General features: G+C 39.9%; 1 protein-coding gene across 2 annotated transcripts; it reads right to left on the bottom strand.

The window, feature by feature from the left end:
* Positions 1-16908: 16908 nt before the first annotated feature.
* Positions 16909-21709, bottom strand: RDH14 (retinol dehydrogenase 14). 2 transcript variants are annotated; one of them, XM_047069535.1, is made up of 2 exons: positions 21270-21709; positions 16909-17989 (listed from the first exon to the last, which is right to left on the bottom strand). In XM_047069535.1, the coding sequence occupies exons 1-2, from the start codon at positions 21657-21659 to the stop codon at positions 17372-17374; spliced, it is 1008 nt and encodes a 335-aa protein (XP_046925491.1). In that variant the 5' UTR covers positions 21660-21709; the 3' UTR covers positions 16909-17371. The 2 variants fall into 2 exon arrangements, with proteins under 2 accessions (XP_046925491.1, XP_046925492.1); XM_047069536.1 differs by having other exon boundaries at positions 21300-21709.
* Between the last annotated feature and the right edge of the window lie 3017 nt (positions 21710-24726).

The following is a 24726-nucleotide window of genomic DNA, read 5'->3' as shown; positions in this document are numbered from 1 at the left end:
TTAAAAACAACTTCTCTTGACCAGGTGGTACATTGCATTGCATGTTCATTTGCTTGGGATATGCTTTGTCTTGAGAGAATGTGAAGGCAACTCATTTCATCTTCAAACATGCTATTACAAAATCCCAATTAATTAAGTCACAATAATGAGGTTTTATTTCATTTACAATTACTTTTTTTTTTTTTTTAATTTTTTTATTTCAACGTTTATTTATTTTTGGGACAGAGAGAGACAGAGCATGAATGGGGGAGGGGCAGAGAGAGAGGGAGACACAGAACCGGAAACAGGCTCCAGGCTCTGAGCCATCAGCCCAGAGCCCGACGCGGGGCTCGAACTCACGGACCGCGAGATCGTGACCTGGCTGAAGTCGGACGCTTAACCGACTGCGCCACCCAGGCGCCCCTCATTTACAATTACTTTAAGAAAAGATGCATTTCTAGGGTACAAAATCACAAATGTATTTAGCAATAGTTTTAGTAATTTTAAAGCTATCCGGTAAGCATCTGAAAGCTAACCTTAGTTCTAAATTCAATTACTTTTCTTGTTTATGTTTTATTAAAAAAAAAACCGCGTGTACCAAAAAACAAACAAACAAAAAGAAAGCATAGCACATATGCAAATAGTTTTAAATGCCTGTACCCAATCACCCAAGAGATAGAAAATTCCTAGACACCTGGATCACAATTTCCTCCCTCCCTCCTATAGTTATCCACTATCCTTCCTTCTGTGAGGTTATTTCCCTAGTTTGCTGTATTGTTTTATCACCCACATATCACAGATCATTATGCTCCCTCCCTTGGAATCTGAATGGGATTACAATTAGTGTAACTAATAGGATCCGACAAAACTAATGCTATGCTATGCAGATTTCCAGGCCCAAGTCTTAGGACACAGCAGCTGCCACTTGAAATCCAGATGCCATGCTATAAGAAGTCCAAGCCATCACTCAGAGAGGTCCACAAAGACAGAAACCATGCCCCCCACCCAACCGTCCTATCCGAGCAACCAGCTGACAGCCAGCACCAACTATCCAGCCACGTGAATGAACCATCTTGGAACCGGATCTTCCATTTCAGGCCAGTTGCCCACTTGGGGCTGGCTACTTAATGTGTGGGGCTCAGTGCAACTGAAAATTCAGACACCTTTGTTCTTAAAGTAGGAGAAAAGCTTTTTTCTTTTATTAATGGCCTCTTGGTTGACCTGCCATAGGTTTTTCGGTTGTTGTTTGCTATTTCATATTGTGCACCCTTTGGGACAGGGATACATGCCAAGTGAGTGCCAACCCTCAAAGGTTTCTCAGCACCGTGCAAGAATAGGGATGGTTGAGGCAGGTGCCTGATAAAGGTGGGAGCCAGGCAGCTAGGAATCCCCTCTGGGATGCTAGAAGGTGTCAGAGGGCTAAACTACATGTAACCTTAGGCCCCAAGCCTTTACTGCATGTTCCATTGTCCCATCAGATTTTATTTACAAAACACAGATTCAAAGATAAAATTATTAAAGAGTTGAAGAGACTGTGGGCCCTCTTATGAATATGAGTCCCTCTGCACCTACACATATTGCATACCTCAAACCAGCTCAGGTCCCAGCTAATGTGAAGAGGAAAAGTGATGAGCCCCCCATGCAGAGCCTGGTCCCAAACTGCCAACTCATGAGCAAAATACATGGTTGCTATTATTTTAAGTAACTGCATTCTAGAGTGTTTTGTTTCACAGCAGTGGGGAAGCAGAACAAATTTTGATACCTAGAAGTGGAATAATATTAAATCAATCAATCAGTCAATATAAAGGCAACACGGTTTTCGGACTAGACAGCAGGCAGAAATTGGAAGAGCCTCACAGAGATCATTAGTGAAAGTAGGTAAGATCTTAAAGAAGATTCTGCCATTGAGGGCTTGAAGGTCAGTGAGTGACATTGTCTGTTTATTTGTGCCTTCTCTACAAAAGGTAGGCCCATTTTATAAATCTTTTCAAAGAATCAACATTGTTGATTTTCTCAATTGTAAGTTGATTTTCTATTTCATTAGTATCTGCTCTTATCCTGAAAATTTTTCACTTTTCTCGAGCTAATATTTGCTGTACTTTAACCTCTAGATATGAATGCATGCCTGATTGATTCCCAATGATTTTCTACTTCTAATATATTCATTCAAGGCTATTATTTAATCATCGTATCTTTTAAAATATTTAAACATCTCTGTTTTGCTTTCTGATTTGACCCATTGATATTTTAAAAGTTTATGTTTCAATTTTGAAACATAAGAGAATTTCTGATTATTATTCCTGATGTTTATCTTAACTGCATTGTGATTAGGAAATACATTCTATATGATCTCAAATTCAAGAGATAGTTGAAACTTGGTTTAAAGTCCAATATAAAATCACTTTGAGGGGCTCCTGAATGGCTCCATCAGTTAAGCATCTGACTCCTGAGTTCAGCTCAGGTCATGATCCCATGGTTTGTGAGTTCAGGCCCAGCATTGGGCTCTGAGCTGACAGGGCAAAGCCTGCTTGGGATTCTCTGACTCCCTCTTTCTCTGCCCCTCCCCCGCACTCTCTCTCCCTGTCTCAAAAATAAATAGATAAACATTTAAAAAGTAAATAAAATGAAATCACTTTGAAATTCTTCTGTACAAGCTCGGAAGTTCATGGATTCTTCAGCTGTTGAGTGCAATGTTCTCTGTCTATTAAATTAGCTTTGTTAATCAAATTATGGCTCAGATCTGCTACAGGCTCATTGACATCTGGTCAGCTTTGGGTATCAACTACTGAGAAATGTGTGTTTAAAAAAAAAGATACTGGGGTGCCTGAGTGGCTCAGTCGGTTAAGTGTCCGACTTCGGCTCAGGTCATGATCTCAAGGTCCGTGAGTTTGAGACCCGCGTCGGGCTCTGTGCTGACAGCTCCGAGCCTGGAGCCTGCTTTGGATTCTGTGTCTCTCTCTCTGACCCTCCCCTGTTCATGCCCTGTCTCTCTCTGTCTCAAAAATAAATAAACGCTAAAAAAAAAAAGATACTATGACAGACAGTAGATCTGCTTTTTTGCTTTTTGCTTTATATGTTTTGAGGCTCTATAATGTTTAATTTTCACACAGTTAGGTTCATGGCACATTTGAAAAAAACAAAAAAAAACAAAAAACAAAAAGCAAACTATCATATCTTCCTGGTGGACTAAAAGTGTTACCGCTAGGAAGTGACCTTCTTTATCTACACCAATGTTTTTTGGCTTAAGTTTTACTTTGTCCTAAAAGAGTTATGTCCGTTTTCATTTGGTGACTTGTCCTGATGCAGCCTTTTCCTTTCTTTTGCTTTTAATATCTTCATACTTACATGTAAGGTGTATCTCTTGAAACAATGTACAATTGGGTTTAAAAATTTTTTAAACATTTATTCATTTTTGAGAGACAGAGCACAAGCAGGGAAGAGGCAGAGAAAGAGGGAGACACAGAATCTGAAGCAGGCTCCAGGCTCTGAGCTGTCAGCACAGAGCTCGATGCAGGGCTTGAACTCACGAACTGAGAGATCATGACCTGAGCTGAAGTTGGACACTTAACTGACTGAGCCACCCAGCTGCCCCTACAATTGGGTTTTTAAAAACCAGGGCACGTGGGTGGCTCAGTTAAGCTGCCGACTTCTCAGGTCATGATATCGCAGTCTGTGAGTTCGAGCCCCACATCGGGCCCTGTGCTGACAGCTCAGAGCCTGGAGCCTGCTTCAGACTCCATGTCTCCCTCTCTCCCTGCCCCTCCCCCACTCATGCTCTGTCTCTCTCACTCTAAAAAATAAACATAAAAAAAAAAAGTCCAAAAATCTTTGTCTTTGTTATAGGAGTATTTAATCACTTACATTTATTATAACTATACATTTGGTGTAAGTCTACCATATTATGTTGTGTCCTATGTTTGTCTCATATTACCTACTCTTTTTCTTAGTTTTTATATTCTTTTAGAAATATTTTTTAAAACTTTTTATTTATTTAAGTAATCTCTACGCCCAAGGTGGGGCTCAAACTCACGATCAAGAGTCATATGCTCCTTTGACTGAGGCAGCAAGGTGCCCCTAGAAAGATTATTTTTATTTTTTTTCCTGATGTATTAGTTTGGAGATTATACCTTTTAAAAATTATTTTGGTGATTACTCTATAATACACCATGCATCCTTTACTTAACAAATTTGAGTACCAATCTTGACTTTTTAATCTTACTCCTGGATAATGGAAAACCATTAGAACACTTTAACTCAACTTACCACTTCATGATTTCAATCTACATCTTATCAGGTGTATTAAGTCTATTCTTTCACGTTATTATTTTATATACATTATTTTTATATAATAAGTGTTCATATGATTCTTATTTTCTAATATAATTATCAGTTTTACTTAATATTTTCTTTGGTCTTATCTCCTCAGGACTTCCATCTGGAATTACTTTCCTTATGCTTGAAGTGAATTGTTTAGAATGTCCTTTGATGGGGTTCAGCTGTGGCTGGTTCTCTCCATTTTGGACTGTTTATGTTTGTTAACATTTTTATTTCACTTCCATTCTGGATATATACTTTGATTGAGTATGGAATTCTAGGTTGGCAGTTATTGTCATTCAGTCTATTACTATCTTTCACACGTGTATGTATTTTGTATGCAACCTTTCCAGATTGATTTCTCTCACTAAACAATATTCATTTAAGTTTCCTCCATGTCTTTGCTTGTCTTGATATCTCATTTCTTTTTAGTCCTGAATAACCTTCCAATGTTTGGATGTACCACAGTTTACTTAACCATTTACCTGCTGAAGTGTATCTTGGCTGCTTCAAAGTTTTGGCACTTACAAGTAAGGCTATAAATATCTGCGTGCAGCTTGTTGTGTGTATGTAAGTTTTCAGTGTGTGCCTTTTTAACATTCCTTTAAAATTAGGTTTGTTGAACTTGTGGATTATTGTTTTTTATCAGTTCTGGAAAATTCTCTGTCATTATCTCTTCAAATATTGCCTCTGTCCCTATTCTCCCTTTTTTTCTTTCTATAACTACAATAAAAATATATTATATTCTGGGGTACCTGAGTGGCTCAGTCAGTTTAAGCATCAGACTTCGGTTCAGGTCATGATCTCACAGCATGAGTTCCAGCCTCGCATAGGGCTCTGTCCTGACAGCTCAGAGCCTGGAGCCTACTTCAGATTTTGTGTCTCCCTCTCTCTCTGCCCCTCCTCAGCTCACACTTTGTCTCTCTCTTTCACAAAAATAAACATTTTATATATATATATATATATATATATATGTATATATATATGTATATATATATATACATATATATATATATATATACACACACACATATATATATATACACACACACATATATATATATACACATATATATATACACACACACACACACACACACACATATATATATATAAATTATGTTCTGTCTACAAATTTCTTGATTTCTCCCCTAAAACTTCCATCCTTATGTCACTCTTTGCAACATTCTGCATTATTTCTTCTAATCTGTCTCTAGCTTATTATTTCTCTCTTCTGCTGTGTTCAGTCAGAAGCCAAATCTACCCTCTCACTTTTCATTTGTTACAATGTTGTTATAAATTATATTTGTTATAATTTGCTATAAATTCTATAAATAAATTCATTTCTAGAAATGTTATATAGTTCTAAAAGGTGTCACTTTTGTAGTTTTTCTCTGATGAAATTTTCAAGTTAATTTTTATTTTTTTAAGCATAGTAAACATACTTACTATATCATCTGTGTTTGAGAATTCAACTTACTTGTTATATCATCTATGTCTGAGAATTCTGTATCTGAAATCCTTGGATCAGTGCTGCTGATTCTTACTCATAGTTCCTATGCTTGTACCTTACCTACTTGTTGACTTTGAAAAAAAATATTTATGAAGATTGCTCAAGCCCTTTTATGAAGGTCCCTTCCCTGGAAGAGGATTTGGGTTTTTTTCTGCTGGTCCTCTAGGGTACTACCAGTCCCCCAAAGGACTTTCGGCCAAATTGATGGTTTGAGTTTTTTTTGGGTTGCTCTGGTGAAGTCAATGGGCACTTCTCCCTGGGGGCCAGGGCTTAGTCTTCCTTCCAGGGAGGGGTTTTCTCTTCTTTTATATGTTCCTTCTTCTGTTCAATGTTAAAACAACTCCCCTGTTCCACGGGAGAGTTGGGAGTATAATTCAATGTTAATTCTTTTTCATACTTACCACGAGCGTGGAATGGTTCAGAATCCCAGCTTCATGTGAATTTGTGTGAGTGTGTACCAAATCCCAGATCTTGTGCAGGCTTTCACTTCTATCCTCCTTCAGGCTCTGGGCAGTCAAAACAAAATTTCACATTCATCATTGTTTCTGCTAGGGAGACAAAGGTCCTCTGGGCAAGAGTAATTTTGCCTTCTCTCTTAACTTTTAGGATTCTTACATCATGTTTGCCTGATTTTGATCTAAAAATTTCTCACCACATTGTCCGCATATTTTTTCTATTTTTACCCAGAATTGTCAGTTGTCTTTAAATTAAAGTATTGGTCTAAGTAACCTGTCATTTTCAGCAGCCAAAATTCCCTCAAATAATTTTTTTTTTTGGAAAACGAAACACAAAAAGTATTTTTCTTGTCATCTCTCACTTTATTCAGAAAATTTTACATGAAATAATATTGATATGTCAAGTGTGTTATCAATTGCAAAGTGGGAAAACTATTCTAAGTATTTGGAATCTTTAAAGGGTTTTTGCTAATAGGATATGTATAATCTCTGAATTTTCAGCAGATGTTGGAGAGTTAAAACTGCTTTATTTCAAAAGAAATGGATGCATTTACTATAAAGTACAGTAATACAATTCTTTTGATCATTGTATTATGATTTAACTCAGACATTTCATTGTTTGTGCAATTTCTGCAAAGCCATGAAAGATGATATATATCCCTTTGGCAGGGAACCAACATTCTGGATGGGGCACTGGGTTCTTTAACTGCCCCGATAAATAATTTACACTTAGGGATATTATGCAGAAACCTTTTCAATTAACTTGTGCTGACAGAGAAACTAAATATAGTAGTCAATGAAAAAAAAATTAACACATTCTTGACCTATCAGGCAGAAATAACCTTACTTAAAATATTATCTACTCTAGAAAATGAATATATTAAAGGGACAGATTGGGAGTAATAATGATCATAAATATGAAAATGAAATATCTACTATTGTGTTGGTTTTAGAGAAAATTTTAACTTTTTCTATGTACATTATTTTAGTTCACTAAAAGAAGTGCACACTGGTAGGAAGGAGCCAAAGTCTCTAAAACCTGAAAAATTTTGGTTCAAATCCTGGGCCCGTCACTTTCTAGGCAAGTCACTTAGGCTTTCTGAAACTCTGTTTCCTTATCTGCAAATTAGGAATAAGAATATCTTGCAGTGTTGCTACAAGAATTAGAGATAATATATGTGAAATATCTCTCATAAATAATTATTCTAGAAAGAACTCTCTCTGGTGAGTTTAATCACATCTCAATTGTCCTAATTGAATTGATCATCCGTGGTCTTAGGGATTTGCAAGAATGGTGGCATTATTTTTAAAAAGAACATAAGCCCTCTTTATTTCTTTTCATGCATATATACTTATTTGAAAATGAATTATGAACCAGAGCAAATACATGCTGGTTGTGGCAGAATTAATTGTTTTGGCTTTGGCAAATCCTCTCTCATCAACTGAAGGCAGACTGCTTACTGGAAGGCACTAGTCAATAGTTTGAATGAACTATATAGATGTTTCCAGGGGAATCTGTGGCAAGATTCGTTTTTTTCAGCCTGTGAGCCTTCTTTGTTGACATTCTAGTTTCCCCTCCTACAAATTCCTAATTATTATTGACTATAAGTGTCAAAAATGATGACACACTTACTCAAGACTGTTTCATACGCATCATTCCGTGTTTTGAGTAAGAGTGTATAAGACAATCCAGCATCACTGTCATAAGCCCAAAGAACCCTTTACTCCCCGTGAAGGTTGAGCTTATTTTCCAGGATGTCGGAAGAGACCATCTGCCAGGCCAGTTAAATCAGCTCCATCTATCCTGACCATCAATATGGTGGTAGACACCTTAGTTTTTGGTAATTAAATAACTAATTAAATAATCAGCCTAATATCTTGTGAGTAATTGATATGTTATAGCCCCATGCCATATGTTAGCAGGAAGAAGAAAATGTTCAAACATGTCCTTGCCTTCCATGCACTATAGTCTGGTTCTTAGACACTCACATGTAGCCTCCGCATCCCCCTTACGTCTACTTCTCTGATTTGATTTGCAGCAGATAACTAGAAATAAATAGTCCTAGGGTAGCCAGCGTTTCAGTTATGAACGTCCTTCTAATCCATTCACACTGCCCAAAACACTTATGCAGGATTATCCATCACACGTCATTCTACAATCTTAATCAAATTGCCTGCTGAAGGAAGCCTAGTATTTATTACATTTTTCCTAAATGGAAAACAGCTGTGATAAATTAACCTGTTCCCCAGAAATCTCATATGAGGAAAGATTCGCGGATACTCTCTCATATGTCAGCCTTTCCGACCATGAATAATATATTCCTCTACCCCTACCTGTGTCTTTGAGTGTGGTTAATTCACTTGGCCCCTTTTACTTCTCTGTGATGTATCATAGAAGTGAAATGTTTCCTGAGGCAGACTAGCCATATTTAGGTGATAAGCACAGATTTAAAAAAAGCAAAAAGAAAATGTCACCCAGAAGGTGGAGTAGTCAACAAGAGTCACATCGTTTCAAAGTCACATCGTTTCAAAGCCCCCTTCAAGAGCCATGGCCATCTAGAGCATAAATCTGCTTATGAATTCACCTAATACAGGTATCTAATCGAATTTCTGGTTATAATTTTGTTCCCCAAATGGATTTCCTCACTGTGTGTCACCCAAAGGAAAGAGGTTTCCAGTTCCTTTGGTAGTTTCTCATTGTCTACTGACATCTTGACAAGTTCAAATATGTGAGGCTGCTGAGTGAGGGCCCAAGCATTGTACTTCTGTGATTTTACCAAAGAAATGCCATGTTGGCTGCCTCTCCTTCATCAGCTCCCTCCCTTTCCAGCTGTAACCCTCCATTTCTTTGTGTCTTCTATTATGCCATTGCTTGCTCATTTGCAAGGTGGTTTTTAATTTTTTTTTTCAACGTTTATTTATTTTTGGGACAGAGAGAGACAGAGCATGAACGGGGGAGGGGCAGAGAGAGAGGGAGACACAGAATCGGAAACAGGCTCCAGGCTCTGAGCCATCAGCCCAGAGCCTGACGCGGGGCTCGAACTCACGGACCGCGAGATCGTGACCTGGCTGAAGTCGGACGCTTAACCGACTGCGCCACCCAGGCGCCCCAGCAAGGTGGTTTTTATTTGAAACTTTATGCTTCTTGTCCCTGGTCAGTAATCCTGTTAATCTGCTTTCTTTCTTTCTTTCTTTCTTTCTTTCTTTCTTTCTTTCTTTCAGCAGAAAACAATCCTCCCAGATATTTTAAGGAAAAGGGGATTGAGTAAAGTAGGGAAGTAGGTGCCTACAAAATAATGGGGAGGGCTGAAATACTGGGTTAGGTTATAGTAACAGGAATGAATCCAGAAATACTAAGAACTGACCTGTAAGAGGAAGCTACTACTTCTGTCATGCATGATCAGGAAGGTGGGAGCCTGGGGGATGTTGGCAGAAATACTTATTTACAAGACACAGCTTTGATTCTGGGATCGGGAAACCAGAATCAGGATGCTGCTACTGCTGTAGACCCTGCTCAATACCCACTGAGAAGTGGGTGGACACAGAACTACAGGGTCTACCTCAATTGCCTCTTGTTATCAAAACAAAACAAAACAACAAAAATAAGACTGAATAAAAAGAAGCAACTCTGTTTCCACAACTACCAGAAAATAGCCAAAAACAGTAGGAAGAAGGCCTCCTTTTAATCACTCATTCAAAATCTCACTGTAGAGGCATCTTTTGTTGGAAACTGGTTTTTGTCTGGAATGTGCACAGTGCAGTTGTTTTACTAAAAGGAAAGAAAACTGAATGGCAATTTAACATATCCAAGATAGTTCTGGTTCTATTTGTCTTCTTGTTTTTCTTTTTTTTTTTTTTTTTTAAATTTTTTTTTTTTCAACGTTTTTTTATTTTATTTTTGGGACAGAGAGAGACAGAGCATGAACGGGGGAGGGGCAGAGAGAGAGGGAGACACAGAATCGGAAACAGGCTCCAGGCTCTGAGCCATCAGCTCAGAGCCTGATGCGGGGCTCGAACTCACTGACCGCGAGATCGTGACCTGGCTGAAGTCGGACGCTTAACCGACTGCGCCACCCAGGCGCCCCTGTCTTCTTGTTTTTCTATAAACTGAATGCAAGTTATATTGAAGGTATCCTATCCTGCGCATAGCCCATTGTTCACATGGAATCTCTTAATGCTTGTATATGCATTAGTGGGTAAGATAAGAATTACACACTGGAGTGAGTCATAAATTATACTCGGTGTAAGGTACTGACTTAGATCCTACATTGTCCCACACCCCAAAAGGCTATGGCTAAGTATGTGGTTGGTGCCTTTGAATGTCCCCATATCACACATAGTGAAAAAAAAAAATCCCCACTGAAAATAAGAGCACATTTATTTGATTTCTTCCATCCCGCATTTATTTTAAGGAGGTGGGGACCCTCTAACCTGCTATTCCTTTCCTTTCTACCCTGCTGCATACTTTTCCAATTTAGCTATAGTTACTTCTTTGTGGCTACGATGATTTCTTTTAAAATATTCCAATACGGTTCTTCTCCTCTTTTACAGGTCACAAAGAGAGCTATGGTGTGTTCGGAGAAGAATGAAAAATCTACATTCGAGCCTTCTCCACCCTCCTGCAAAAGACTCCATCGGCTTTTGCAACACCCCCAACTTCATTTATCTATAGGATGGCTCTCGATAGCTTTGTGTGAGCTTTTTAAAGTTCAGCCAAGCCAGCTGCATGATCAACACAAAGACAATAGCTCCCACACACAGGGCTACATGGATTAAAGAACCCGATCCATCAGTAAATCTGCCAGATGGCAGTGGAAGAAAGCTTGTAACTCTCTCACTTTCATTTCAACAGCAGCAAACAATGTTCAATGTTTAAAATAAACTCTTCCAGATGAGCTAAAGATAAACTCTGAGGTGGGTGGACTTGAGCTTGCTAGGCTGCAGCTCTGAAGTGTTTGATTACATTAACACAAAACCCCTGGGTAGGACCCGCTTCTGTCAACAGAATGCTCAGACTCCAACACCTACTACATGAAGCCATTTCCTGTGCTTTCATGGGTTGGTGGCAGAAACTTGCTTTGCTTTTTTCACAAACTAATGATTATGTATTTCTCTGTGCTCAGCATTTCCTCAAACCATGTGTACAACTTCAAGATATTCCTAAAATGTTAACATTGTATGTCGGTCTGTACAGATAAAAATCTCTTGAATATATTTACAACTTAAACTTCTATTTACTCATTCATCTTACTGCTCTCATAGTAGCAGGAAAGGTGCTATTAGGATTTAAAACCGTTCTGCTAATCACTGGATTACTATGTAGACTATAGGGTATACTCCCTCCCAAAAAAAAAAAAAAAAGTATTTTTTAAGTCAGAATTTATAAAGGAAGTTAGCAACTTCTTTTTTGTTGTTTTTTGAATAGATTTTAAAACTTGAGACTTGGAACAGACCAGGCTGTCATACATCATATGTAACATGGCAACTTCTAAAAACCGAAGGACATACTGAAAAAATAACTATTAAATATTAAGGAACTTACCTACTTAACACAATTAGTAGGGGCTTTAAATGAAGAAGAGAAACAAACAGGGTTAATGATGAAAATAAATCTTAGGATGCAAAAACACTCGGGACCAAATAAACCCAATAATCAATTAAGTCTATTGGGGTACTAAAGTATATATATATTTCAATTTAGATTAGAAGTCTTAGGGAAAATATGACTCACTATGCAGAACACATTTATTGCCAATTCCTCCAAATTGAAACTTTCTGGTGTCAGTGATAGCTCTATTTCATACAGTACTAGCCCTCTTCTTTGGAATTGGTTGGTTACATGAACAAGTTGATTAAAGAAGGAAATCATAAAGATGAATCATATGCACCTGGGATTTATTATTTCAACTTGAAACATACAGCATATTCATTTATTTGCCTATCTTCTGATACAAGGCAAAGGGCCCTTATTTGTTGTTTTTCTGAGTATGAGTTCACTTGGAATCCCATCTTATTGCATTATAGTCACTTACACAGTATAGTCTATGATTTCCAGTTTTTGTGTCTTTAAAATGGAGTCAAGGGGCGCCTGGGTGGCTCAGTCAGTTGAGCGTCCGACTTCGGCTCAGGTCATGATCTCACGGTCCGTGGGTTCGAGCCCCGCGTCGGGTTCTGTGCTGACTGCTCGGAGCCTGGAGCCTGCTTCCGATTCTGTGTCTCCCTCTCTCTCTGACCCTCCCCTGTTCATGCTCTGTCTCTCTCTGTCTCAAAAATAAATAAGAATTAAAAAAAAAATAAAATAAAATGGAGTCAAAGTTGAAAGTCACCTGCAAAGCACTAAATATAGACACCTTTTAGATTTTTATAAATATATTTTTAGTATTTGACAGGTGTTTTGAAACTTTATTCAACAGCAAGTTTCTAGCGATCTGCCCTCATTTAATTGTAAGAAAGCACTCAGCTTACCTTTCATAGAAGTTCTTTCTCTTTGTGCTCATATTTCATTGGTTTGTATTATGATGAATAACTTCTATTATGATTAATAATAGTGCACAACTAACCCACACACACAGATTTGGTTGAGTTTTCTTTGTTGCCCCCTGCCTCCCCAAAGCCTAGAATAATGCCTGGCACATAATAGGCATTCAATAAATATCTGTTAAGTGAATACATGAATGCTCTACAACTCACTCTTCCTAAATATATGATAGAACAGGTGGGAGCAGAATTCTGAGCCAGAGGTGCCCTGCCAGCCTAGAGCATTTGCACCCTATGGGTACCAGTCAGTATGTTTTACAAGAGTGGAGTTATTACAGTAAGTCAATGGTCGGTTAAAGGTGCTTCTCTGTACTTTGGTGATATATCTAATTTAGCAAAAACTCTTCCTTACTGGTGGTGCAAAATGGAGCACTCCACCTAACTTGCCTTTAGGAATAAACTACTTCCTCCATGTTAACCTGTAACTAATTTAACTCCCTATTGTCCAGATAAGCTTTGTGAAACATCTGAAGCTGTCTGTAGGGGCCAAGCTCCTGAAGGGTGATTAGTAACATGTTCTCTCTTCAGTGTTCCTTAGGACATTTGGAATCAATTAAATATTCAAATAGAGGTTCCCTCAGATCTCTGGCCAGACTCAGCAGGTTTGTGAGGGGAGAGAGTTGAAGGCGGATAACTATGATTCCTCACACCAGAATCGATAGCTGGAGAGAGGTTTTAAAAAATACACTCTCTAGACTTCCTGGGCTGCAAACAAATAGTCATACAAGGTTAGAAATGATATGAAGAAACAACAGGAGCCACACAAAGAAACTGGTGTTACAGCACCCTCAAGAACCGCTGTCATGCACAGTGTCTCAAAGAGAAGAAGAGTTAGTTAGTCCATTGGGCTGTTGCATAAATATAATGGTCTGGCCTGCATGAGCTAAGAATGGTTTTTACATTTTTTAAAGGATCATAAAAGAAAAAGAACATGTACCACAGATTGTATATGGCCTAGTGACTTTAAATATTTACAGTCTGGCCTTTTGTCAAAAGTTTGCTGACCCTTGGTTTAGTTTTGCTTCCATCATACAAACTCATATAAACATTACTATTATTAATTACTATTACCATTAATAGTAATGATCAGGTGCATTTGGGAAGGGGAAATGGATGAGTGCCTATTATGTGCCAGGCACTTTGCTAAATGCTTTATTTACATACTCTAATATATTCACTGCACAGTCCTTTAAAGGATTATCTGAATGATAGAGCCAAGAAAACAGAAGCTCAAGGAGGTTAAGTGTCTTGCCAGTGTCTCAGGGAGAACTGGATAGTTGAGCTGTTAATCAAATCTGATGTGGTGGTGTCTTTATGCCATGAGATCCCTTTCCCAGTTAAATGCTACTGGGAACCCCCTATACAGAATAGTTACTCTGAGTAGAATCGAGGCAGAAAAGCTAGCAAGTTCACTTCTTTTCAGAACAAGTTGCTTGATGTAGAAGGCAACATTTCAAAAGATGAAGCCAGAAACCAACATGAAAATGGGTTTCTAACTCAATTATTGCATCATCTGGCACACTGCACACTTCTAACAATATTTTGCTAAGGGTGAGAATAAGTATCAGCAGAACAGAATTGCCTTTTGCTCATTTCTTTGCCCAGTGAAATGGTTAGAAGTGAGCAGAACAGAAGAGTTTAATAATAATCTTCAAAATCTAACTAGTCATACTATAGCTATTAGCCCTCGATTCCATACAACACGGGGTGGGAAGGACATCTTCCAAATGGCAGCTCATTTTACCTAAATACTTGGTGTTTCCAGATGAGTTTCTAGTTTTCCATCATGATAAATTAATATATCCTATTTTATTATGGTGCCGCAAACAAGAACTCTGAAAGGCTCAACTCTTACAAAAGGCCCAACTCCCCTGAAAAGCATCAGGTATCAAAATGAAGCCAGAAAAGATGGTATTAACTGGAAGAAAAAAAAATAAAAAAGGCGCTCTTTTTAATGAAGTCGAGGTGTAGGACAGATTTATTAGCTTCCATTTCTCCAAGTTGCATTCTGGTGTATTTCCTGCCATATTTCTAAGTTCAGCAAGTCTCTTTGTGGAGTATTTTTTAAAAATGCATTTCAAAGAACATGATGCAACTATACCCACTACACCTGCAGAGGCACACCTGTGATGATACAAACACTGTGTTCCTCAGATGAACAACCCAGTGCTCTAACGGAAAACAGATCTTCTGTGTAATCTGCCAAGGTCCTGCCATTCTCGAAAAGAATTGATACTGGTAACCAGATAATATAAATAGTCTTGAAAATAATAACCAACCGAGGATTACTCCTGAGCAAAATGGTCCTTAAATTCAGTATTGGGAAATTCCAAATTGGGAATTTTCTGTCCCAATTCCTTTTCCAATAAGAGATGGTTAAGACAAAGAAATACTAATTATTATTTCTGATGTTACCGTACAGATACCTACAATAGCCCTATTCAGACTTATTTTTAGGCACACCACTGACCCATTACTTATTACTCATTCAAACATCATTATTCAATGTTTACTGTGTGTCAAGTACTACACTTGATTCTTGAGGAAGGAACAGTAATAAGAATATAACAAAATAAAAAAAAATTCCTTGAAGAATTCTTATTCTAATTATCTAACTGGATTTTTGAGCAAATAATTAGTAAAGCTCCAAAATCAATTAAAACAAAGCAGAAAAAGGACTGGTTCTGCCTACAGGGATTGAAGGAACGATATAAGGAAAGGCCAAGAAGCAAGTGAACATATGACTGATGTATACTGATGACTGGGTTATACAATGGAATGAAGAGATTCCTGTCTGAGACATTAGTTACTAGGCACCTGTGCCTATTGAAATCTAAATTAATGTTAAATAAGATTAGAAATGCAGGTCTCAGTTATATTTCAAGTACTCAATAACCACACGTATCTAGAGTGTACCTCACAGGACAGCACAGACACAATTATTTCCATCATTGCAGAAAGTTCTATTGGACAACACTAAGAGGACAAGGTAAGCCTGTGGCCAGTTCCTGGATAGTCTCATATGTATATTAAAGAGTTTAAACTTTAAATAGAAGTAGTTTATAAACTACCATATTCTGCTAAGTCCTTTCAGGAATTAGCAAAAGGAACATATTTGGAAGAAGACAATACTAACAAGTATTGTAATTACTTGTTTTATCCATTAAGTTTCTCTACTTAAGACTTTTTTGCTTTGTATTGTTTGTTTTTTTAGAGAGATAACGAAGAGGGTTGGGGGTTGAGGGGCACAGGAAGAGAATCACAAGCAGGCTCCGTGCTTGGAGCCTGACACGGGCTCGATCCCATGACCCTGGGATCATGACCTGAGGTGAAATCAAGAGTTGGATGCTAAACCAACTGAACCACCCAAGCACCCCTTAAGACTTCTTTTGAAGAAAGAATTCTGCAGCTTAACAAAAATGGCTGGAAACCCACTGTTATGGGCAATTGGAAACCACCACATTTTTTTTTAAATTTTTTTTTTTTAGCGTTTATTTATTTTTGAGACAGAGAGAGAGACAAAGCATGAACGGGGGAGGGTCAGAGAGAGGGAGACACAGAATCGGAAGCAGGCTCCAGGCTCTGAGCTGTCAACACAGAGCCCAACGCGGGGCTCGAACTCACGGACCTCGAGATCATGACCTGGGGCTGAAGTCGGCCGCTTAACCGACTGAGCCACCCAGGCGCCCCCCACCACATATTTTTAAGCAGGGATATGACACTGTGACACAGATTTGGGTTTTTGAACTATTACTTCTTTTAAAAAAAATTTTTTTTAACGTTTATTTATTTTTGACACAGAGAGAGACAGACCATGAACGGGGGAGGGGCAGAGAGAGAGGGAGACACAGAATCCGAAGCAGGCTCCAGGCTCTGAGCTGTCAGCACAGAGCCCGACGCGGGGCTCGAACTCACAGACCGCGAGATCATGACCTGAGCCAAAGTCGGCCGCTTAACCGACTGAGCCACCCAGGCGCCCCGAAATATTACTTCTTAATGCAGCACGCAAGATGTGTGGGAAGGGAAGACACTGGGCATACCAAGATCAGTGGAGGCTAATAAGATGATAAAGGACACAATTTAGTGAAACTTGTAAAAAAAAATGCACAATTAAGAATCTGCATCACTGAATTTATTCCAAGTGAGAATGGTGCACACAATAGGCATATTATTTTCACACAAAAACCAGCACTGCAATATAAATATTTAACACTTTGGCCATGAAACTCAGAAAGATATTTGAAAAAACTTCTCAAGGTGTTTAAGTCACTGGATTCTTTAATATTTATAATCCATGCTTGCTCAATCATAATTTATAAAATTGTTCATTATATATTCATTATACTATTGCTCATTACACCACTCATTATGCTTATATTTAAAACTTTTCTGAAATTTTATGTTCTCTAGAAAATAACTTTTTTAGTACCTTCAAAATATCCTTATGTACCTCTCAGCAGTTACTGTAAAACCAAAGCTGTGTTTTCAAGTAGCAAGTACTCAAGCCACACCATTTCTGATTACAGATGTAAGGCATCCAGTTTTATAAATAGCTCTCTTTCACTCCTTGTTCCTATTTTAATATGCCAACCATTACTTCACTGATATCCCAGAGTTTTCTTGCAACAGACTCATCCATAGCTTTGGGCAATAGCGCTTCCTCTTTACAGTCCCCAAAGTACTTTCCCGACACGCCTTCCACCTCAGGTGAAGAGGCTAAATAAACTGAAGTCTGGGCACCTTCTACTGGGGTTTTAAAAAAAGCCCACGACACCAAATTGAAAAGTGGTTTGACCAACAGTGGAATGTGTACGTGCCTGCCAAGATTTGTCCGCACAATACCAGGGTGTAATACGTTGACAGTAACGTTTGTGCCTTCTAAGCGGCGGGCTAGTTCTCTGGTAAAAAGAATGTTAGCCAGTTTGCTCCGACTGTAACAAAAGCTTTTATTATAGCTTTGTTCACTGTTCAAGTCTTCAAAGTTGATGTCTCCATATTTATAAAGTTTGGAGGAGACTACCACAATTCTGCTGGGAGCTGAACTTTTGAGGAGTCCAAGGAGAAGATTGGTGAGTAGGAAGTGCCCCAGATGGTTCACTCCAAACTGCATCTCAAAACCATCTTCGGTCTTCATATAAGGGCACTGGAAGATCCCTGCATTGTTGATTAAGACATCCAGTCTAGGCTCTTCCTTTAAATGTCAAAAAGAGAATGAGGTAATTATGAACACAGGCCTCAAATGAAATTAAAAACAAATTCTTGCAAAGTACTAAAATTCGATACAATGCCTTCAAGGGGTTTCAACAGTCAAGGGTGGGCTGCATGCTTAATGGGGGGCTTGTGCTTCTCACATGTTATCTCATCTACCCTCAACAACTTCAAGAGCAAACTGAAGCACCCGGGTTAGGTGATTTGTGAAGACAGGGCTCCTAAGTGGCAAACAAAAATTGGAAGAGGAAATCTTCTGATAGCAATGCCCTATTTTTTAATGCCCCTATTTTTAATTAGTAAGCTAGCTTGCTTTTCTAATTGGGAGTTTCAAACCATAGCTAAAGGAACGATGTGTGCTAGAAAGTGGAAGTATAGCAGAAGGCAGGTCAGCATCCTTTATTCCCAGAGCTGCTATTAACAATGCCAGGGCCAAATTAGGATTTCTCCATTCTGTAGTTTTCTAAGGGCAAACAGTACCATGGGGACAGAGCAACTTCAAGTGGTTTCCTCAAAATTGGGACAATAGAGAGGGTCAAGGATGCAAAATAAGACTGGAGAGGATATCAAGAATAAACCAAAGAAATATTAAGAAAAAAATAAGTAGGTAATATCAAAATATCAGAAACTACACAATGGGGAAAAAAAACAATGCAATGAAACATAATACTAAGTCTCACAATGACAGCAAAGGACATTTAGAGAGGACTTAGCCCCAACAAACACCTTTAACATCTATTAGGATTCTAGAATACAGTTCTTTTTTCCCTGTATGAAATCTACCTCTTTCAAGCTACAAGAGGCCCGCAGCTTGGAAGATCTATATAGTCAGAATTCTGCACTTTGTACCCTCCTGCATCTCTCCAGAGTAAAATGCTAAAATTTAGACTGTCCTCAGAAGGAAGTCTTTTCATTTTTTAATTCATATTAAGTTAGTTTTCCCCAGCCCTTTCCTGGCTCCCCTCTGTCTCTTCTGATGGGCAGAGAAAAAAATGCACAACATGTTCCAGGTGTAAAGACAGAGTGATGACCTACGATTAAATTAATTTGAGGTCAAATTTCAAATTTCACTGGCCCTTTTGCCAAGTGTAAGTAAAAAGAAAAATGTGTTAAATTTCACAACTGTTATCACAGCCTACCTGTCAGAGGATCAACTATTTATCATTCTGTCTGTCTACGCACCTTTGGCTTTTCCAACAGTCAACTTCAAAAAGAAGGCAAAAGTTCACCCGTGGGGGAAAGAAAGGAGTGTTCTTTTTTCACTAATCCTTTGGAAGAGTTTCCTGTATTAATCATTTCTGAGCCATCATTCTTTGCTGGGCTTGTATTATTTTAAGACTTTATCATTCACTATTTTTTTTTTTAATTCGAGGAGATAAATGATATAAATACCATGAATACCAACCTGTGGGAAATTTACACTTCCACTAAATATATATATATATATATATATATATATATATATATATATATATGGTTATTGTCACTGAACTTCAGAGCCAGGAAGAAACTTAATAAAGTTTATCTCTTTAACTTTTAATTAGTTCTGTCTCAAATGGCCAAAGTGGTTAAATGCTGTAAGTATCAGAAATGAGAAGCATTCCCAGACCCATCCACATTTTAATGAACACGAAGACCCACTTTTTATGCTTCAACATCTTTTATACATCAGTATTGTTAACTGTTTTAGCTGATAATGAAACACTAGTTATTAATACAAACAGACAAAAAAGATCTGCAATAGTTCCCAAACAATGCATCAAAGCGCCCTACAGCCTCATAAGGGACTCCACAGGGTGCTATGGATAATTTTATATTTTCCAGGGAAACGAAGTGATAATCTGTACAACATCTCAAACTACTAGCTGCAGGGGGTTCACAGCTTAAACATTAAATTTTGCTAAATTCCTTTCAATGGTGTCTCATCTCTGCAAAGCTGAGTTTTTACCAAAATGCAAGTACAATTGTTAAAAATCAATGTAGAACAAAAAAAGATGGACATTTCCAGTCTGATCCCAAAGACTGAGAAGTTGGTGCAGTGAACAACAGGTGCACATTTCCCATCACTAGTTATGGTTATTGAACAATGAAATAAAAATTTTTTTCTTTGAATTATGTGTATTACTTTTTCAAACAGCTACTAAGTTGTTAGGATGTAAATACTGGGTTGCTTGGACCTAATTACTTAATAAACTGATAGATCTTTCCTTTGGCTCACCAGCATTATGAAAAAAAATAATTAGTTTGGGAACCTCTGCTGTAGACTCAAGAGGCTCCATTTCATACAGGCACCTTTCCCATGCCAGCTAATTTTAAATTTCACTTTTCTATGTGGCCTTTTGCAAGTTACCCCTGCAGGAAACTCTTCTATCTCAATTTCAACAGAGGACATCCCCTGCAGTGGAATATTTATCAGCTAACCGAAGAAATCCTACACCTCACTGGCAGGCAGCAGGAGTATAGAAGCTAACAGCGAGGGCTTTGGAGACAGATCCTGGGCAAATTACTTGGCCTACCTATGCCTTCATTGCCTAACGTTGTAAAATGGGGATAAAAATGTCTACCAGGGTTGCTGTGAGGCTTCGATGACAGTAATAGCCAAGGGCACTATAAGTGCTTGGAACACCTCCTGGCACACACGAAAGCCATTGTAAGAATGCTTGGAACACCTCCTGGCACATAGGAAACCTTCAATAAATACTAAGTATTATATTTATTTGTCCCCGTTTAGAGCACTTGGCCACTGGGATTCTGAGCTCCAGTCTATTTAGAAATCAGGCCAGATACTGCTTAAGGATGTGGTGCTAATGAGTCCACTGGTGACAGAGAACTAAACTTCCTACCCCAGTAGGGGGGGGGGGAGGGGACATTGTTTCAAGGTCCCTGGCTCGAAGGTTCTCTGAAAGATGGCTTGGTGCAGATTCACTCGGGACACAGAAAAAACAGTCCGTGACCTCGCGGATCTCCTCCAGGGCCGGTCCTCACATAACGAAAGGAAATGTGCAGAAACTGGCTTATTTTCCTCTTGGGGCCATTATTTCCCCAGCATCTTTGGAAGGCAGACGCCTGTCCTACCAATTTTCCCAGCCTGCACTCCCTAGCCTTCTCAAAACCACTGGACTGTTGGGACTCTTAGGCTTGGTCTTTCCCAAGGTCACACCCCCCGGACTCTGGGCGGCCACCCGCCGCTCAGCCCACGCCCCACCCGCTCGCCGAGGCCTGCGCCCGTCCCTGATCTCCAGCTGGCTCCCGGAGCCCCACACCTGGAGCATCTCCTGACAGAAGGCGCGCACCGAACGCAGCGAGGCGAGGTCCAACTCCCTGACGACGAGCTCGCCGGCCTCGCCGGCGTCGGAGCCCGGCCCGGCGCCCCCAGCCTGGCGGAGCTCGCGGCGGAGCTGACCCGCTGCCTCTTCGGCGCGCGCGCGGTCACGGCAGCCCATGATCACCCGCGCCCCTAGGCGCAGCAGCTCGGCGGCCGTGGCGCGGCCCAGGCCGCTGTTCGCCCCTGTGATCAGCACAGTCTTCCCGTGCATGAGGCCGGAGTCCCCTCCTCCGTGCCGGACACTGGGCCCCACGAAGCGCCGGGCCGCCAGCCACACAGTCCCACCCAGTGCAGCCAGGAGTGCCGCTACTGTAGCCACCAGGGCCATAGCCGCGGGGGCCGAGGGCCCACCGGCCCCTACGCGGGACTTCCGGAGTGGTCGCGCGCGCCAGGGACTAAGGCTGCCACCTGCACGCGAAGAATTCTGGGGCGCGGCCTTTCGCCGCCTGACGGGACGGCGTGGGGCATACTGGGACTTGTAGTTTTCCTTCCGAGGGCATCTGATTGGTTGCGGGAGGAGAGCGCCCTGGGTCGTGGTGACTCCGTGGAGAGGTCTCCAGCCTGAGCGTGGAGGGTGAGCACAGGCCCCAGAGTAGCGGGGGTCGACCCCATGGGAATGCCTAATGAATATTTTTAATTTACAAATCCCATACATCGGAGCTTGCTTAGTATATTTTCCGTTAAAGGGCCCTGGGACTTGTTAACCCTCAGTGAAGTTTACTTTCACCCTCAGGAGAATTGTCCCTGCCCACCTGGAGTCTGAGGAAGGGCTCTTTTTTATTATGATGAGGCGAAGAACTCAGCAACAGGAACCACTCGGAAATGGAATGGATCAGTGGTTCTGGTTGGTTTAGCGTTGTATCAGAATCTCCTGGAGGACTCATAAAAAACAATCCCCCCCCCCCCCCAGAAATTGTAGGGTGCCAGTACGAGTTTAGAATTCAATAAGTTCCAGATGGGACCTGAGACTTTGCAATTCTAACAAGTTCCCAGGTGATTCTGATGCTGCTGATTTGTGGACCACAGTTTGAGAACTGAAAACCATTGTCATTGGTCTCTATAGCAAAAGGCATCCTCCAATGGTCTTATTTCATACTGGCAGAGATACAGTGGGAAAAGCCCATTCACTAGTGCCTCCACGCCTCCCTCCAGGAAGCTGTTCAACGTGATAATGGAAGGGAAAGTGCTTTGTACACTGTAAAAATGATACAAAGATGCGAGGTCTTATTGCCACAGGGACCCATCTTCAAGCTGCAGACTTCATAGCTTTAGACCCGACTTTTCTCAAGTTGTCATTCGTTCATCTACTCACCCATCCGGTATGTGCCAGACCCCTGCCCTGGGAGAGTCACAGAGAAATAGGACAACATTTCTTCCCTCAGTGTGCTTATTGTCTTGTACAGAGACCTCCCCTGCCAAAGCCCCCATTCTAGAATCTTTAGGATAAGAGACGAGTCACACAACTTGTACAGTTTGAAATTAACTCCCTAGATTATTTTGGTAAACTCTCCTCCACTCCTGTACATTTGGGAAGGATATAACATGCATTGAACACGCACACAGAAGAGGGTTAGAATGCCAGAAGAAGGTTTCGTGTGAGTGCTGACGGTAGAGCTTGCAGGTGGGAAGGAGAACTGTCCCTGAGGATTCCACAAGGCACCAGAGAAGAAGTCACCAGGGGTGGGCCTTTATTTCTTCCTTTTGGTAATTTGAAGTTGCCTCTCAAGCTCACTGATCCCAGAGCACATCTGTTTCCTCTTTCTTTTTCTACCTATCCATGTCTTTTTCATCCTTAAAAGCTCACCTCGGTTCTCTCCATATTCTGACCACATCCAGCCCACACAGATCTCTTCCTCAACTTCCATGTGCGACCCTCTCTTGGCACTGAGGACAAACAGCTTTTTGGGGTTGACTATATCAGTTTGCATGCTTGACTTACTCTAAGGGATTGTTCAAGGTTTTAAATTTCCCAAAGGGCAGGATTATGTCTGAGTTTCTCTTGTGGTCTTCACACTGGGGAATGCATAGAAAACAGTAGGTACTCAGTGTCATGACTGGTATATTTTGGACTAGCTTATATCAAATTAAGAAAGAGAGCAAAAGCTATATGTCAGCAGCAGTCTTCTTTACCTAGAGCCGGGCCAGAATATGTATACATGGGTGCAGTAGAGTTAGAAGTGGGGGTAGAAGAAGCAGGAGAGGGCATGAAGAGGAGAGGAGGCGGCAAATCCTCAGACCTGTTTATGTAACTGCTATGTAACTGAAGCATAGAACGTAATGGAATGACTATCTGTTCAGGATGGGTCCTATGGCCATGGAATTAATAACAACTTGAAGTGGAAGGCTGTATATTCACAGAGAAAACAGAATGTAGCTTTTGAAGGAATCTCAGTCCTACCATTTATTAGCTGCACGTTATTGGACAAGCGACTTTTTCTTTGTGAGTCTTAAGTCCTCCATTGGTAAAAATGAGGGTAATAACAATGTTCTGTTACAAACATTTGGTTTGATGAGAAAATGAGGTAACTTGAAAATAACCAGCTCACTGTGCCTATTATGCAGTAGATTATGGTTAATAACCAATAGATGTTTCTTGAAATCAAAAGAAAAATAACAAAATAATAATAACAACGAAAGGCTAGGTTATTACACTTCATGTCACATTTTGAAGTGGTAGCCAAAGATTTTTTTTTTTTATGTAAACATTGGACCTACCTGCCAGGCCCAGAGCCAGAGACTTCAAATATGAAGCCTTGTAGTCCAGAGGTAATGCACCCTCGGGTAAGCTTCAAAGAACCTTCCCCAGGTTCTTCAGGTTCTCCAGACCTTCTGTTTGGAGCTCATCTTAGATGGAAAGTGCCCTCTATGAATAACCTGCTGATTTATTTCTCAATGAGCAGTGTCAAACTTGGTGCAGGAGTCAAAATTGCAGGTGGAGTGACCTTTTCATTTTGCATTGATTAAAAGCCTGGTCACAGAGGCAACAGAATAAAAAGCTCCAATTTTCAAGAGTGTATCTAACCCTACTCTTTCCTTCTTTGAAGACCAATATTCTACAATGATGGTGGGTAACAATTCAATCAACCAACATCCAAAAATGAGCAATGCTTTGTAAAAATAACTAGACACCTGAGATAGCCCGTTAAGTATTCAAGCATTCAGGTTCTAAACTTATCCTAAAGAGTCATCAATATGACTTACACATAAAGGTAAGTGCAGTGGTATTCAACAGCATTGATAGCTCAAAGAGAAGTAGCTTGAAGGTAACTTGAAGGTTCAAAATATTTTCAAAATATCAAGAGGAAACCTTTCCAAATGAACTAAGTTCTGAGGTCCAATCATCTGAAATACCTATCTAATTACCCTAGAGATCCACAAAAGTGGCTTCTATAATA

The sequence above is a fragment of the Lynx rufus genome, unplaced genomic scaffold (genome assembly GCF_022079265.1).
Source record: "Lynx rufus isolate CCGP_SWC_20201006 ecotype Redwood Valley unplaced genomic scaffold, mLynRuf1.p SCAF_8, whole genome shotgun sequence".
NCBI classification, from domain to species: domain Eukaryota; kingdom Metazoa; phylum Chordata; class Mammalia; order Carnivora; family Felidae; genus Lynx; species Lynx rufus.
The sequence above is the reverse complement of the archived record's forward strand: the minus strand, read 5'-3'. Positions and strand labels throughout refer to the sequence as shown.

Excerpts from the sequence above, each read along its gene's own strand:
- RDH14 (XM_047069535.1), bottom strand. The coding sequence starts at position 21,659 with ATGGCCCTGGTGGCTACAGTAGCGGCACTCCTGGCTGCACTGGGTGGG. Across the intron at positions 17,990-21,269 it reads TCTGTCAGGAGATGCTCCAG|GAAGAGCCTAGACTGGATGT; the intron begins GTGTGGGGCTCC and ends TGACATTTAAAG.